The following is a 12,480-nucleotide window of genomic DNA, read 5'->3' on the forward strand; positions in this document are numbered from 1 at the left end:
AGAGCCGAGGCGCCGGGCGGCCAGAGCGTCTCCGCCGGGCCTGTGCGCACTCTCAGTTCCACCGCCGCGAACTCCCGGGTTGCCGGCCAGAATCCGGTCATGGGAGCTGCCTGCTTGTTGAGCATTTGTTCTAAGCGCTTTGCGCATGTTGATCATTCATTTTAGAAGTAATTATTGCCCGTCTACCATCTGCCAGGCTGACAAATTCCCTGCCCTCCTGGAGCTCACATTCTAATGGGAGTGGGTGGTAGTGACAGACTCTACCAGCGGTTCTCAACCTGGGGGTCGAATGACCCTTTCACAGGGGTCGCCTAAGACCATCGGAAAACACATATATAATTACATATATTGTTTTTGTGATTAATCACGATGCTTTAATTATGTTCAATTTGTAACCATGAAGTTGGGGGACACCACAACATGAGGAACTGTATTAAAGGGTCCGGCATTAGGACGGTTGAGAACCACTGATCTAAGCCCTGTGGGGATGAGCTCCACCCCGTCTAGATTTCTATTGCTCTTTCATGCTCCTCTTTAGCTTCTGACCACTCCTTTGACTCACTGGGCCTCCTTTGATTTGCATCAGTTCCTTTTCCCAAGCATCAGCTCACAGAACACAGCAAGGCACTCAAGTTTCATCACTGTGGTGCCCTAGTGCTTGGCACTGTGCCCAACCTACCACAAGGCGATCCATACTAGTGTAGGAAAACTTCAAGGGTACATTTTAATGTTGATCCAGCTCAGCTTTTACAGAGGCCAGAAAACAGGCCAAAAGGTCATTACGGCCTGGGGACAATAAACCTTTCCCAGAAGCTGCTTTGTGAGACAAAGTCCAGGACAAGCAAATAGAGATCAAAGAGGCCCTTGGGTCCCCTCACCACATCGGGGTCACAGCAGCCAGTACATTTCACCCAGGGCCCTGGAGTGGGTTGACCCGGGGCCATGTCTGTCCAGTGTGCGGTGGCTTGTAGGAGACCACGAGGGTTTGGGCATAAAAATTAAGAAAATGCAGGTAAAAGGAGGGCCTTTGACTCTGCTTCTCCCTTCTTCCTGATAATGCAGAGGGCCTTCCTGCCATTACATGATAGGCTTGGGCTTCGGAGACGGAAAGATCTGGGTTTGGATACCTGCTCTGTCACTTGTTGGCCCCTTGCATCAGAGCTCGGTGCTGAGCCCCAGTGCAACACGGAAGTCTTTCACAGGCTCAGAGGTATACCAGGAGGCTACATTAGACAATGAAGGGATTGGAGCAATGCATGACCCATAACCAGCCCTTCATTAGGAAAAGGGGCACTCATTGTGGGAGAATGCTGGGCTACTTTTGTTCTTCTTTCCAACTCTGGGCAAGAAGGTCCAGAGAGATGAGGCAACTGTCCTAAAGGATGGGTCGGTCACCCATTACCCATCCCTAAGACGCCTAGGCCGCCTCTGGGAGAGCTGCTAGGGTAAACTCCTGACCAGACTCAGAGCGTGCCTCCGGGTAGAACTGGCGTGAGAGACGGGCATGAGCAGACTCTTTGTAAGCCACAGGCCTCCCTGGCCAAAGTGGGACTTACTGAAAAGTTTATTGATACTTAAAGAATTTTGAAAGTAACACTTAATGAAGTTTAGAAATCCACTTTTAGCTGTGGCTTCCTGACACATGTCACCGTGTCACCAGGGTTGCCCTGTGCCAGACCCAGAGTTAGACAAGCAGCTGGGGTCTCCCCAGTTCACCTTGTCTGGGTGCAGTTCTATCCAGCTCTGAGTCTGGCCAGTTTACGCAGCTTAGAACCCCCGCAGGGAGAAAGCTTTCGCTGTGAGTTTTTAACCACCCCCCACCCCAACTGTAATATTTGTCTTCATCCTGTCTAATGTTTAATCCATGTTTATCTAGCACTTTATTGACTGATGGTCTGAGTGAAGCGACAAGGCAGCGGGAGCCTTGCGAACAGGGTTGGCGCCATGGGGCTGCGGGTGCTGCTGTGTGTGTCCCTGATGTCCCTCCTCACCCTGCAGGCCCTGCCCGCTCAGGCTTCACCCCAAAGGCCCAAAAGCAGCGAGGTATGTGGGTAAACCCTCGGGGCAGAAACAGGCAGCTGGGTCTGGCTGGGGCCTGGGAGGGGGACACAAGACCCTCACCCCAGGGACTGGAGCTTCCCCTCCCACCTTGACCACCTCTGACTGGAGAGTGAGGCCAAGGAGCAGAGGGTTCCGGCTGTGTCCCATGCCCATACCTTTAAAAGCCTGAGCATGCACGCTCACACTGACCCCGGTTTGTTTTACAGAAGCGACAGGCTGTGGACACAGTGAGTGAGTCTCCGCAAAGGAGTCTGTGGTGGGGCCACTATTCCAGCCGCGATTTCCCCGTCCCCAGGGGGGGTGCCCCTATGTTAGTGCTCTGGGTCGAGGGACTCCTGTCTCGACTCCCCATCCCACCTCATCCCCAGCTGCTCGCTCGGAGGCAGAGAGAACAGATGGGTCTCCCTGGGAGGTCTGGTTTGTTCTTCAGGCACCTTGTGTCAGTCAGAACTGGGTGCTGACCCCAATACAACACAAGGTCTCTCATTGGCTCAGAGGCCCCCATCCCAGGCCACAGTGCCCTCACGTCTCACTTTAGGCTGTCGACGGCGTGGTCATCCAGAGTTTGAAAGTCAACTGCAAAGTCACCTCTCGCTTCGCCCACTATGTCATCACCAGCCAAGTGGTCAACAGCGCCGACCAACCAAAGGAAGTGGCTTTCAGTGTGGAGATCCCCAAGACGGCCTTCATCAGTGACTTTGCCATGTGCGTGCCCTGCCTGACTCCCCCACCCAGAACTGTCCATTCATTGGGCCCAGCCTAAGACCATGGCTCAAAGTGGCCAGACAGTGTACTATTTCCTCATTTCCCAAAGGGCCGCAGGCCAGTTCCAGCTCAGAAGGGAGAACAGTCCTTTAGTAGGTCTGTTCTGGGCTCCCATGGTGGACAGCAAACGGGCCTCTGACTGTGTTTCAAGCCTAGGGCCCGAAGAGCAAAAGCTGCTTTCTGGGCTCTGGCTGTCGCTGCCCACCTCACTGCCAAGGGGCCTCCAAGCCACTCCTCGGGCAGAGGGAGGCCCGCAGGACATGCATCCCCTCCCCCCATGAGTGCTCACTTGGACAGGGCTTCCTGGGGTCTGGGCTGAAAGTACCTCCAATACGTGTGTCAGGGAAGGGCCGCTCCCCTGAGGGCTTCCTCCTCCCGGCAGCACAGCAAACGGGAAAGCATTCATCGGGGACATAAAGGAAAAAGCAATTGCGTGGAAGCAGTACCGGAAAGCGGCCGTCTCAGGAGAGAATGCCGGCCTTGTCAGGTGAGTTCTGAGCCCTGCTGGCCCAGTGTTTGAGGCGGCCTTCCCCTCGGATAGACCTGAGGGCTGCAAGGTGGCCTTGGGTGCAGAGCAGCCCCAGGCTGATGGGAGGTGAGCACCCTGCCCAAACCCAAATGCCAGCACAGGTGCACTGGGCAAGGCTGGTGCTGACCTGCCCGGCCCCTAGACCAGCCTGCAGGAGAAGTGGACCCTGTCCTTGGGCCCTGACTCTGGCCAGCCAGCTAAGACAAGGGCGAGGTCCAAGGATGCCCGGAGCAGCACTAGAATAAGAGAACTTGATTCTGAGGCCCGTGCTTTAGGTGACGAGAACCACATGTCACTTACCATTTGTCTGTGTGGTTGCCTCTGGTGGCACACCCAGGGCCTCGGGAAGAACGATGGAGCAGTTCACCATCCACCTCACCATCGGTCCCCGCACTAAGTCCATGTTCCGGTTGACCTACGAGGACGTGCTGAAGCGGAAGCTCATGCAGTACGACATTGACATCAAAGTCAAGCCCAAGCAGCTGGTGCATCATTTTGAGGTAGATTGCAGGGGACCGCCAGGCCCAGGGGGATGGTCTCAGGAGCAGGGCTCCTGCCTCTCCCCCACTGTGGCTCTAGCATTGGCTCGGCACTCATCGTGTGCCACCCCAGACCTGAGCACACAAGCCAGGGGACTAACTCCTCAGGGTGAGCTCTGATGGGCAGGGAGCTTCCTGAACCTTTCAGCCTCCTCCACTCTGAGCCTCAGCTTTCTCATCTGTTAAATGGGGATTCCTGTTTGTCCCAGGACTTCCACAAGGATCACAGGAGATAATAAACGTCCAGGTAGTTTATAAACAGAAAGTCCTGGGCAGCATGAGGGACTGTGGTTGTCTCTGGCACCTCAATGGTGGCCGAGTTGAGGGGTGCAGGTAAGCACACCATCATTTGGCCAATATTTTTGGAGAGCCTACCAGGCCCTTTGCTTGGGGCGAGGTGGGCGCTGCACACAGTAGGTGGCCAGGGCACATGCTGGCTCTTGGCTGAGACTGGATGATGGCCCAAATGGGAGCCTTGGTGCAGGAATTGCTTCAATGATGCAGATCGACGTGGACATCTTTGAGCCCCAGGGGATCCGCAAGCTGGATGTCCAGACCTCCTTCCTCCCCAAGGAACTGGCAGCTCAACTCATCAAGAAGTCCTTCTCAGGCAAAAAGGTATGTGGCACGGCTGGGGGTGGTGGCAGGCCCTCTGGGAATTCTCCACCTGGCCCAACTCCTCATGGAGGGTCCAAGCTTGGCCTGGTAACCAGGCAAGGTCTTCAGGCTTCCCTGGGGGTGAGAGAGGCAGGTGTCTTCTGGTTGGTATCCCAGGGGAACTTGGCACTCCTGATTCTCACAGCAACTTAGCAAAAGCCTGCATGCTGAGGCTGGGGAAGGCACCCACAGTGGTTGTATGGTCTGGGGTGAGTTGCTGGCTTTCTTGAGCCTCAGTTTCCTCTTTGCTTGCCTCACACCCATAGGAAAGCATTCAGGGCACATGAGCAAATGTCAGATGCTGTTGAGGTTAGGATTCCTTGTTCCAGTGTTCGTGGAAACATAGTTAAGTTCAGACAGGCCTTTGGCCTACTCAGCCACTTGCCGCTTGTCACTCACCACCCACTTGCAGGAATCCCAGAGCCCCCTGCCTGCCCCTCCCCAGTCCTGGAGGAGTATGGCATATGGTGGGTGATACCTAGCTAGTGCCCTCAACTGGAGCCAGGAGCAAACCCTTTAGTCATTATCTAGTGTTAGTAGCGACTCAGACATCATTTAAAATAAATGCTTGTTACAGTTTTTTTCGGGGGGGGGGTCCTTTTAAACAAAACATGACACCCCAGAGTGTTAGCAAACATGCCTGCTTTTAGCAGGGGACCAAAGGGGTGGCTCTTTGTCTTACTATCAATTCTTGTCAAGTTTTTTTTTTTTAAATGAGCATATCTTATTTTTATAACAAAGAAAAAAAATTAAAAAGCCTTAAATAAAATGTGGAAAGTACAGAAATATAGAAGAGAAATGAGTAAAAACCATCCCCCATTTTCCTGAGCACCAAGACCAAGCCAGTCCAGACCCCAGCTCCCACTCTGGGCCCTTCCTTCTAGCTTCTGCTCCTTGCTGTCCAGGTGCTTCTCTTTCCCAGCACAGTGCTGCAGCCTCGCTTTTCTAAAACTCCACAGTTTGAATGGACTGATGTTCTCAGCCTCTCATACTGCTGTCATTTTGTTTTTACTTGTACCCTAAATGCTTATTGAAGAAAATGCCAATGATTCAGAAGCATCTAAGCGAAGGAACAGGCTTTCTTTCTTACTACCTACAAGTGCTACTCTCAGCAGCTGGGTGAGGGCCCCACCTGACGCATTTCTATGCCCATGCACCCCCGCCCCCCAACACACACACACACACACTTTATGTTGTTGTATTTGCAAACATCCTATTTGCAACTGCACAAACCAGTAATGCCTAACACCCTTGATGGTTCCAGGGTCAAGTGCTGTTCCGCCCCACCGTGGGCCAGCAGCAGTCCTGCCCCACATGCTCCACTACCTTGCTGGATGGGGAGTTCAAGGTGACCTATGATGTCAATCGAGACAAGATCTGCGACCTCCTGGTGAGCCCAAAGCTTCTGGCCCACGACTCAGAGGGTGGGCAGAGGTGCTTGTGCAGAGGCCTCGCTCATTCCTTTGTGTTTCAGGTCGCCAATAACTACTTTGCCCACTTCTTTGCCCCCCAAAACTTGACGAACCTGAACAAGAACCTGGTTTTTGTGATTGACATCAGCAACTCCATGGAAGGCCAGAAAGTGAAGCAGGTAAATGGTGCCTTTACAACTCACCCAATAGAAGCTTCTTCAGTCTTATCACCACACCACACTCGTTTTGCTGCCAGAGTCTGGGTGTGGGATTTCTGCTCAGAGGCAGGGTGACTTAAAGGGAAACTCCAGTGGTTAGGGGTTCTGGAATCACCTGCTCCCTCCCAGTGCAACTCTGGGCAAGTGCATTCACTTCTCGGTGGCAAAATGGCAATGATAACAGTGCCCATGGGGTCATGGATATTGATGAGGGAGTGCTTGGAAGATGAAACTGGGGATGAATATGGGGGTTCCTGGGGAGGCATCTTGCAACAGGTGGCTCACAGTGCTCTTAGGTGCCTCGTCCATGGCTCAGCGGAACCACAGCTGGACAAGCAGAGTTGTTTTGTGGGTGGTTGTTTTTTTGTTTTTGTTTTTTTGTATTGATTTTTAGACAGAGAGGGAGGAAGGGAGAGAGAAAGTAAGAGTCAGACAGACAGAGACAGAGACAGACAGAGAGAAACATGGATTTGTTGTTCCACTTATTTATGCATTCATTGGCTGCTTCTTCTATGCGCCCTGATCAGAGATCGAACCCGCAACCTTGGCATATTGAGACGATACTCTATAACAAGCAGTTTTAGCAACTCAGCCCCCCTGGGGTCCTCTTTCTGAATCCCACGGCCCTCGAACTCCAATTATTTCTTCTCCCCACACTGGGTACCTTTGCCTTTTCCCTCCCCGTCACCAGCCCCAGAGCCCTACAGGATGCTCTTCTCCTGGCACCACCTGGCCACCCCCTCCTACTTGTCCACCACGTACCTCTGCCCTGGGGAAACTCTGAAATGCCAATCTGGGGCTGACAGAAGCCACTATCCTGGGGCTCTGTCCCTCCACTGACGGTCCTGTCCTTGCAGACAAAGGAAGCACTCCTTAAAATCCTGGAGGACGTACGGCCAGAGGACTACTTCGACTTGGTCCTCTTTGGGTCTCAAGTGCAGTCGTGGAGGGGCTCACTGGTGCCAGCATCCGCTGCCAATCTGCAAGCAGCTCAGGACTTCGTGCGGAGCTTCTCCCTGGCCGGGGGTAAGGGCAGGTGTTTCGGGCCACCTTGGTGTTGTGTCTGTGCCCTAGGAATGAGAGCATATACTGGTCTTTCTCTCCTTTGCAGCCACAAACCTGAATGGAGGTTTGCTCCTGGGAATTGACATCTTGAACAAAGGTCAGAGAAGCAACCCAGAACTCAGCAACCATGCCCCAATTCTTATCATGTTGACAGATGGCGAGCCCACAGAGGGTAAGCACCTGGAGGGCGGCCTTGGGCGGTACTGCTCTCTTCATTACTGAAGGCATTCAAGCTTCACTTGGAAACCCAAGCACTGGGGATATTGTGGCGGGAAAGAGAGGCTCAGGGCAAAGGCAAATGCTGATCTAAAAACAGAGTTCAGACCATAAAGTCTGCAGGAGCTCCAAGGCACACTTCTGTCCTCAGCTGGGAGATTGGGGGAGTTCCTGCACGACACAGCATTGCACAGGGCCCAGGAGGAGGGGCAGGATTCCTAGGGTGAATTTAATGAGCTATATATTCAGCACCAACTGTATGCCAAGCACAGGACAAGGGAACAGACATGTCTCTGTCCTTGAGGATCTCTCTCCTTGATGTCCTTGGGGGAGGCAGACCCAGGAACAGAAGCTCTGTCGAGGGTCCTGAAAGAACAGGATGCCAGGAGGCTGTGGGACCACAGACGAGGGGCACTTGGCCCAGAAAAGGTCCCAGAAAGAGTCCTGGAGAGGTGACCGCTGAGCTCAGTCTGGAGGGAGTTAAGGAGAAGCAGGAAGGGATCCCTGGCAGAGGGGGCAGCTTAAGCAAAAAAGGAAGAAAAAAAAAAGATGTGTGCACTGGCGGGGTCTGCCCAGGAGCTGCAGGCAAATGCAAAATAGGTGAAACCAGGGTGGAAAGGTCAGCAGAGCTTCACAGGCCACAGCAAGGAGCACAGGAGGTTTAGAGTAGAATCCGATCTGCTTGTGATAGATGCTCGCAGAGGGGCAAGGAGCTGTTAGCAGTTGTTGCAGTTCCACAGTTAGCCAGCAGAGGCGCTGCCTTGAGATGCTTGTGGGAACTGGAGACCCCTAAGATGGGAAGCTTGGGCCTCAGGGGGTGTGCCTCCAATTCCCTGGTGCTCCACGTGCCTGTGAGCTGGTGTCCAGTCACTGCCTGTGTGTGTGTGTGTGTGTGTGTTTGTGTGTGGCTGCAGGAGAGACCGACCGTACCCAAATCCTCAAGAATGTCCGCAGCGCCATTGGGGGCAAGTTCCCGCTCTACAACTTGGGCTTTGGCCACAATGTGGACTTCAGCTTCCTGGAGGTCATGTCCATGGAGAACAATGGACGGGCCCAGAGGATCTATGAGGACCATGACGCCACCCAGCAGCTGCAGGTCTCCTCCTTCCCCCACCTGGTCCCCGTCCCCAATGCACCACCAGTGGCAGCCCATGGGGAGCCCCGCCTTGGTAGTCATTTGCCTATCAGCTTAGAGGAGCAGATAAAGCTTTGGCATGGATTCAAATTAGCTGTGTGCCTCAAGCCAGTTACATAACCCTTCTGAACCTATGATTCCTTCTATAAAGTGTGGATCCCAACACCCCACTTGGTCAGTGTGTTTCCCATTGGGTGCCCAGGGTAATCCATCAGTTCTGAAGCTGCACTTCCCATCCCTGCAGGGTTTCTACAACCAGGTAGCCACCCCCTTGCTGGTGGATGTGGAGTTGCAATACCCCAAGGACACTGTCTCAGAGCTGACCCAGCACAGCCATAAACAGTACTACGAAGGTTCAGAGATCGTGGTGGCTGGGCGCATCGCTGACCAGAAGCTGAGCAGCTTCAAGGCGGATGTGCGGGCCCATGCGGTAAACAGTGGGCCATGGAGGGTGGAGAGGCCCGGCAGTACCCAGAGGCTGCAAACCCACGCTGTTCCCCACTCCTGCATCATGCAACCCTCCCCTCCCCCGAGGCCTGAACATTCCTCCATGAAGGTGTCCTGGGGACAGGACGGTATGAGGCCAACACGGCCTTGATTAGTTGTAGTCCCTTGGCTCAAAATGGACCTCCTGTTACTCCTCACACCATTCTCCGCAAGGCACGAGAGAGCAAGAGGCCAGCCTCTTCCTTCTCACTTGAACAGCATTTCCTGAACACCTACTATGCACCCGGCTTCATGCCATGTTGCAGAGCGTGTGTTCTTGTGCACGTTGTGCGTCAGGATGTGTGAGACCCGGACCCTGCCCTCAGTGTGGTTGAGGGTGCAGGACTCAGGCTTTGAGTGAGGAGAGCTGATCTGGACCCTGACTCCACCCTGAGCAGCTTGGTGACCTTGAGCAAATGGATCCAGCTCTCTGGTCTCCATTCCTTTCTGTACCATGGGGGTAACACTACCTGGAGAGCTGTGTGGAGGAAGTGGGATAATCCGCTTAATATGCTTACACAGCGCCTGGTGCCTGGGACGCCTTTAGGAAGCGTTGCCCCATTGCTGTAGCTGGGGAGAGAAGGCACATCTATGTATGTGGCAGCTTGAACGGTGCAGCCCACCAGCAGCAAGGCAGGTGTTTGGAGGAGCACGGCCTGATGGAAACAGCCACATGGTGGAAGCAGCCTTGAAAGACAGTCATTCCATGAGGTCAGGGCCTGGTTCTCCTGCCCTGGGATGCCCAGGGCCGAGGACAACTTGGTTTGCAGAGAATGCTCAGTAAGCTTTTGTGGAAAGAATGGATGGAGGGGGATGAGGAGAACAGGCTTAAGAAAGGGGGCTGCCTAGAAGGAAGTTGCTGAGATCAGACTAGAGTGGGGCCCCTTGGAGTCTCAAGCACCAGCCAGTGGTTGTGCTCCTCAGAGCTCACAGACTGTCTCCCCATCACAACCATCAGGATGGCCGAGAATTCAAGACCACCTGCCTGGTGGACGAGGAAGAGATGAAGAAGCTGCTCCAAGAGCGGGGCCACATGCTGGAGAACCACGTGGAACGCCTCTGGGCCTACCTCACCGTCCAGGAGCTGCTGGCCAAGCGGTATGACCCCTGCAGCTGCCCAGCAGGCACCGTCCGCCCCAGAGTACCCCTCACCCTCAGATTTACTGTCCTGCTATGCTCACTGAGTTAATATCAACCAGTCAGTCAATAGTGGGGGCAGGGCATACTGGGGCCACAGCCGAGCTACTGTGGGGGAGGCTACCCTTTACCATGTCCAGGCAAACCCACTTAATCCTCACAAAGTGCAGGTGAATGTCCTCATCATCCCCATTTCCCAGATGAGCAAACTGAGGCTCAAAGAGGTGAGACCACTTGCCCAGAATCTCACAGCTATTCAATCCTCGGAGTATTTCTGAGGCACTTCCCCGAACCCTGCCCCATCTCCAAGCTTTCTGTGTGGGAGGTCTTTAAGTCATGAGGTCCATGATGATAGCCACTGACCAAGGACGCTGTAGGTGCTCAATTCATGTTTGGTGAATGAGTGAGTGAGCAAATGAGTGAAAGGATTAGGGAGTGCAAGTCCATTGTCGTCCAAGCTGCGAGGTTTGAAGCAGGCGTCTGTCCCACAGGATGAAGTTGGAGGGGCCGGAGAAGGCCAAACTGATGGCCAAGGCCCTGCAGATGTCGCTAGCCTATCAATTTGTAACCCCGCTGACCTCCATGACCATGAGGGGTTTGGTGGATGAGGATGGCCTGGAGCCCGTCATTGACAAGTCAACAGTGGGTATGAGCTCTGCAGTGGGGGAGGCTGTGGGCCTTGGGGAGGCTTCTGAGGGCTTTAATTCTCCTCCCCTTCTCTCCCTCCCAGGTTCTCCTCCCTTGGGTGAGTTTTTAAATCACGTTGGTTTTCTCAAGGGGTTTCCAGTGGCTGGGCAAGTGGCATGTGCTCCAGGGCTCAGGCAGGCAGCTCCCACCCCCATCGCCCTGCCTCCAGCCCTTCGTGGTCTCTTCTTCCCCAAGACGCCCTTGCCCACTTCGCCACACACTAGTTGCCGCCTCCTGGCACAGCCTGAACCCGCACTGGCCTCCTTTGGGGCCTCGTGTGAGCGCATGTATGTGGAGGGCTGGGACCCCAGGAGGAGGGCCGGCCCAGGCCAGATGGGCCTTTGGGCCCAGGGTGCACTTGGAGAATAAGGTGCACATGCCTTTGGGGGTGGGGAGTTGGGAGGGGAGGTTGGCAAAGCTGACACTGTCGTTGTCCTCCACAGAGATGCTGGGACCGAAAAGGAGTAAGTGGCAGCCATCACAATGGCACACATCTCTACCTCTCTCCCGTTACTGTCCCTCAGCTGTGCCTTCAGTCCTGAGCAAAGCCTAGGTGTTTCCTGGTGAGGAAACCCAGCCCAGGGCTTCCTTCCTCTGCTCCAGCTCCCCTCACTGCCTCTCCCTGCGAATCCTCACACAGTGCCCTGACCAGGACCTGGCCTCCCCCGCCCTTTTGCCACCAGCCCCACCAGGTCCCCATGGAAGGAGACAGAACAGGTTGGCCCACTGCCCTGGGCCAAATTTCTCTTCCTACCTCCAGAGAGGCATTCCGGGCTCTGTGTCCACTCCTACTCCGGTGGCCTCAGGGGTGGGAGGGGCCTCAGAAAAGGAGCCAGCAGCTCCAGGGAAGCCCAGCAGCCTTCCTTCTAAATGCCCTTTGCTCTTGCTGGTCAGCGTTCGTACTGCCGGCCTCGCAGCAGCCGACTGGCTCCAGTGTCCCGGTGGGGCCAATCACAACTGGTGAGTCCTTGGGAGGATCCGAGGGACACCCTGCCTGATTGAACCCTGGCCCCGCCGGCACCATCTGTCCATTGACCAATCTAATGGACTCCATGCTGTTCCCAGTGGACAGTGACCCCCACTTCATCATCCACGTGCCCCAGAAAGAGGACGCACTGTGCTTCAACATCAACGAAGAGCCTGGCGTGGTCCTGAATCTGGTGCAGGACCCCAACACAGGTACGGTGACATCACAGCCTCTGCCAGGAAGGGCAGGGCAGGGCCTGGGCTCCTCTGCCCTCGACCTTCAGCCACGGACCGGACGATGGCTGCGGCCTCCACTTCCTACATCCTGTGCATCTGTCTGTCGCTTGGCCTCAACTTGCCTTTTTCTAACCCCACCCACCTTCTTGGGCCCTATACACCGGGCCTGCTTCATGTGTGGGTGACCCGTGCGAGTGCTCAGGACTCCACATGTAGAAGGGCCCCAGGCTCGGTTTAATAGTTAGTTCCCTGTTGCTGTCTTGAAATTCTTAACAATTTTTAAACAAGGAGACCCCCCTTTTCATTTTGTACTGAGACCTGCAAATGATGTAGCCATCCTGACCTGCCTTCCTCCCCGCCCCCCCCGCCC

General features: G+C 54.6%; 1 protein-coding gene across 1 annotated transcript in view; it reads left to right on the forward strand.

The window, feature by feature from the left end:
• The first annotated feature begins 1,890 nt into the window (after nt 1-1,890).
• The window catches only part of ITIH1 (inter-alpha-trypsin inhibitor heavy chain 1), a 13,498-nt gene continuing 2,908 nt past the window's right edge, over nt 1,891-12,480 (forward strand). Inside the window, exons 1-17 of the mRNA XM_006771842.2 lie at nt 1,891-2,043; nt 2,268-2,288; nt 2,600-2,766; nt 3,209-3,313; nt 3,693-3,855; nt 4,399-4,512; nt 5,816-5,941; nt 6,026-6,142; nt 7,039-7,207; nt 7,293-7,418; nt 8,377-8,558; nt 8,842-9,027; nt 10,042-10,181; nt 10,712-10,866; nt 10,951-11,273; nt 11,456-11,867; nt 11,973-12,086. Coding sequence (XP_006771905.2) covers nt 1,945-2,043; nt 2,268-2,288; nt 2,600-2,766; nt 3,209-3,313; nt 3,693-3,855; nt 4,399-4,512; nt 5,816-5,941; nt 6,026-6,142; nt 7,039-7,207; nt 7,293-7,418; nt 8,377-8,558; nt 8,842-9,027; nt 10,042-10,181; nt 10,712-10,866; nt 10,951-11,273; nt 11,456-11,867; nt 11,973-12,086 — 2,719 coding nt within the window. The 5' untranslated portion in view covers nt 1,891-1,944. The remainder of the gene's footprint in view (nt 2,044-2,267; nt 2,289-2,599; nt 2,767-3,208; nt 3,314-3,692; nt 3,856-4,398; nt 4,513-5,815; nt 5,942-6,025; nt 6,143-7,038; nt 7,208-7,292; nt 7,419-8,376; nt 8,559-8,841; nt 9,028-10,041; nt 10,182-10,711; nt 10,867-10,950; nt 11,274-11,455; nt 11,868-11,972; nt 12,087-12,480) is intronic.

The sequence above is a fragment of the Myotis davidii genome, unplaced genomic scaffold (assembly GCF_000327345.1).
Source record: "Myotis davidii unplaced genomic scaffold, ASM32734v1 scaffold725, whole genome shotgun sequence".
Taxonomy (NCBI): domain Eukaryota; kingdom Metazoa; phylum Chordata; class Mammalia; order Chiroptera; family Vespertilionidae; genus Myotis; species Myotis davidii.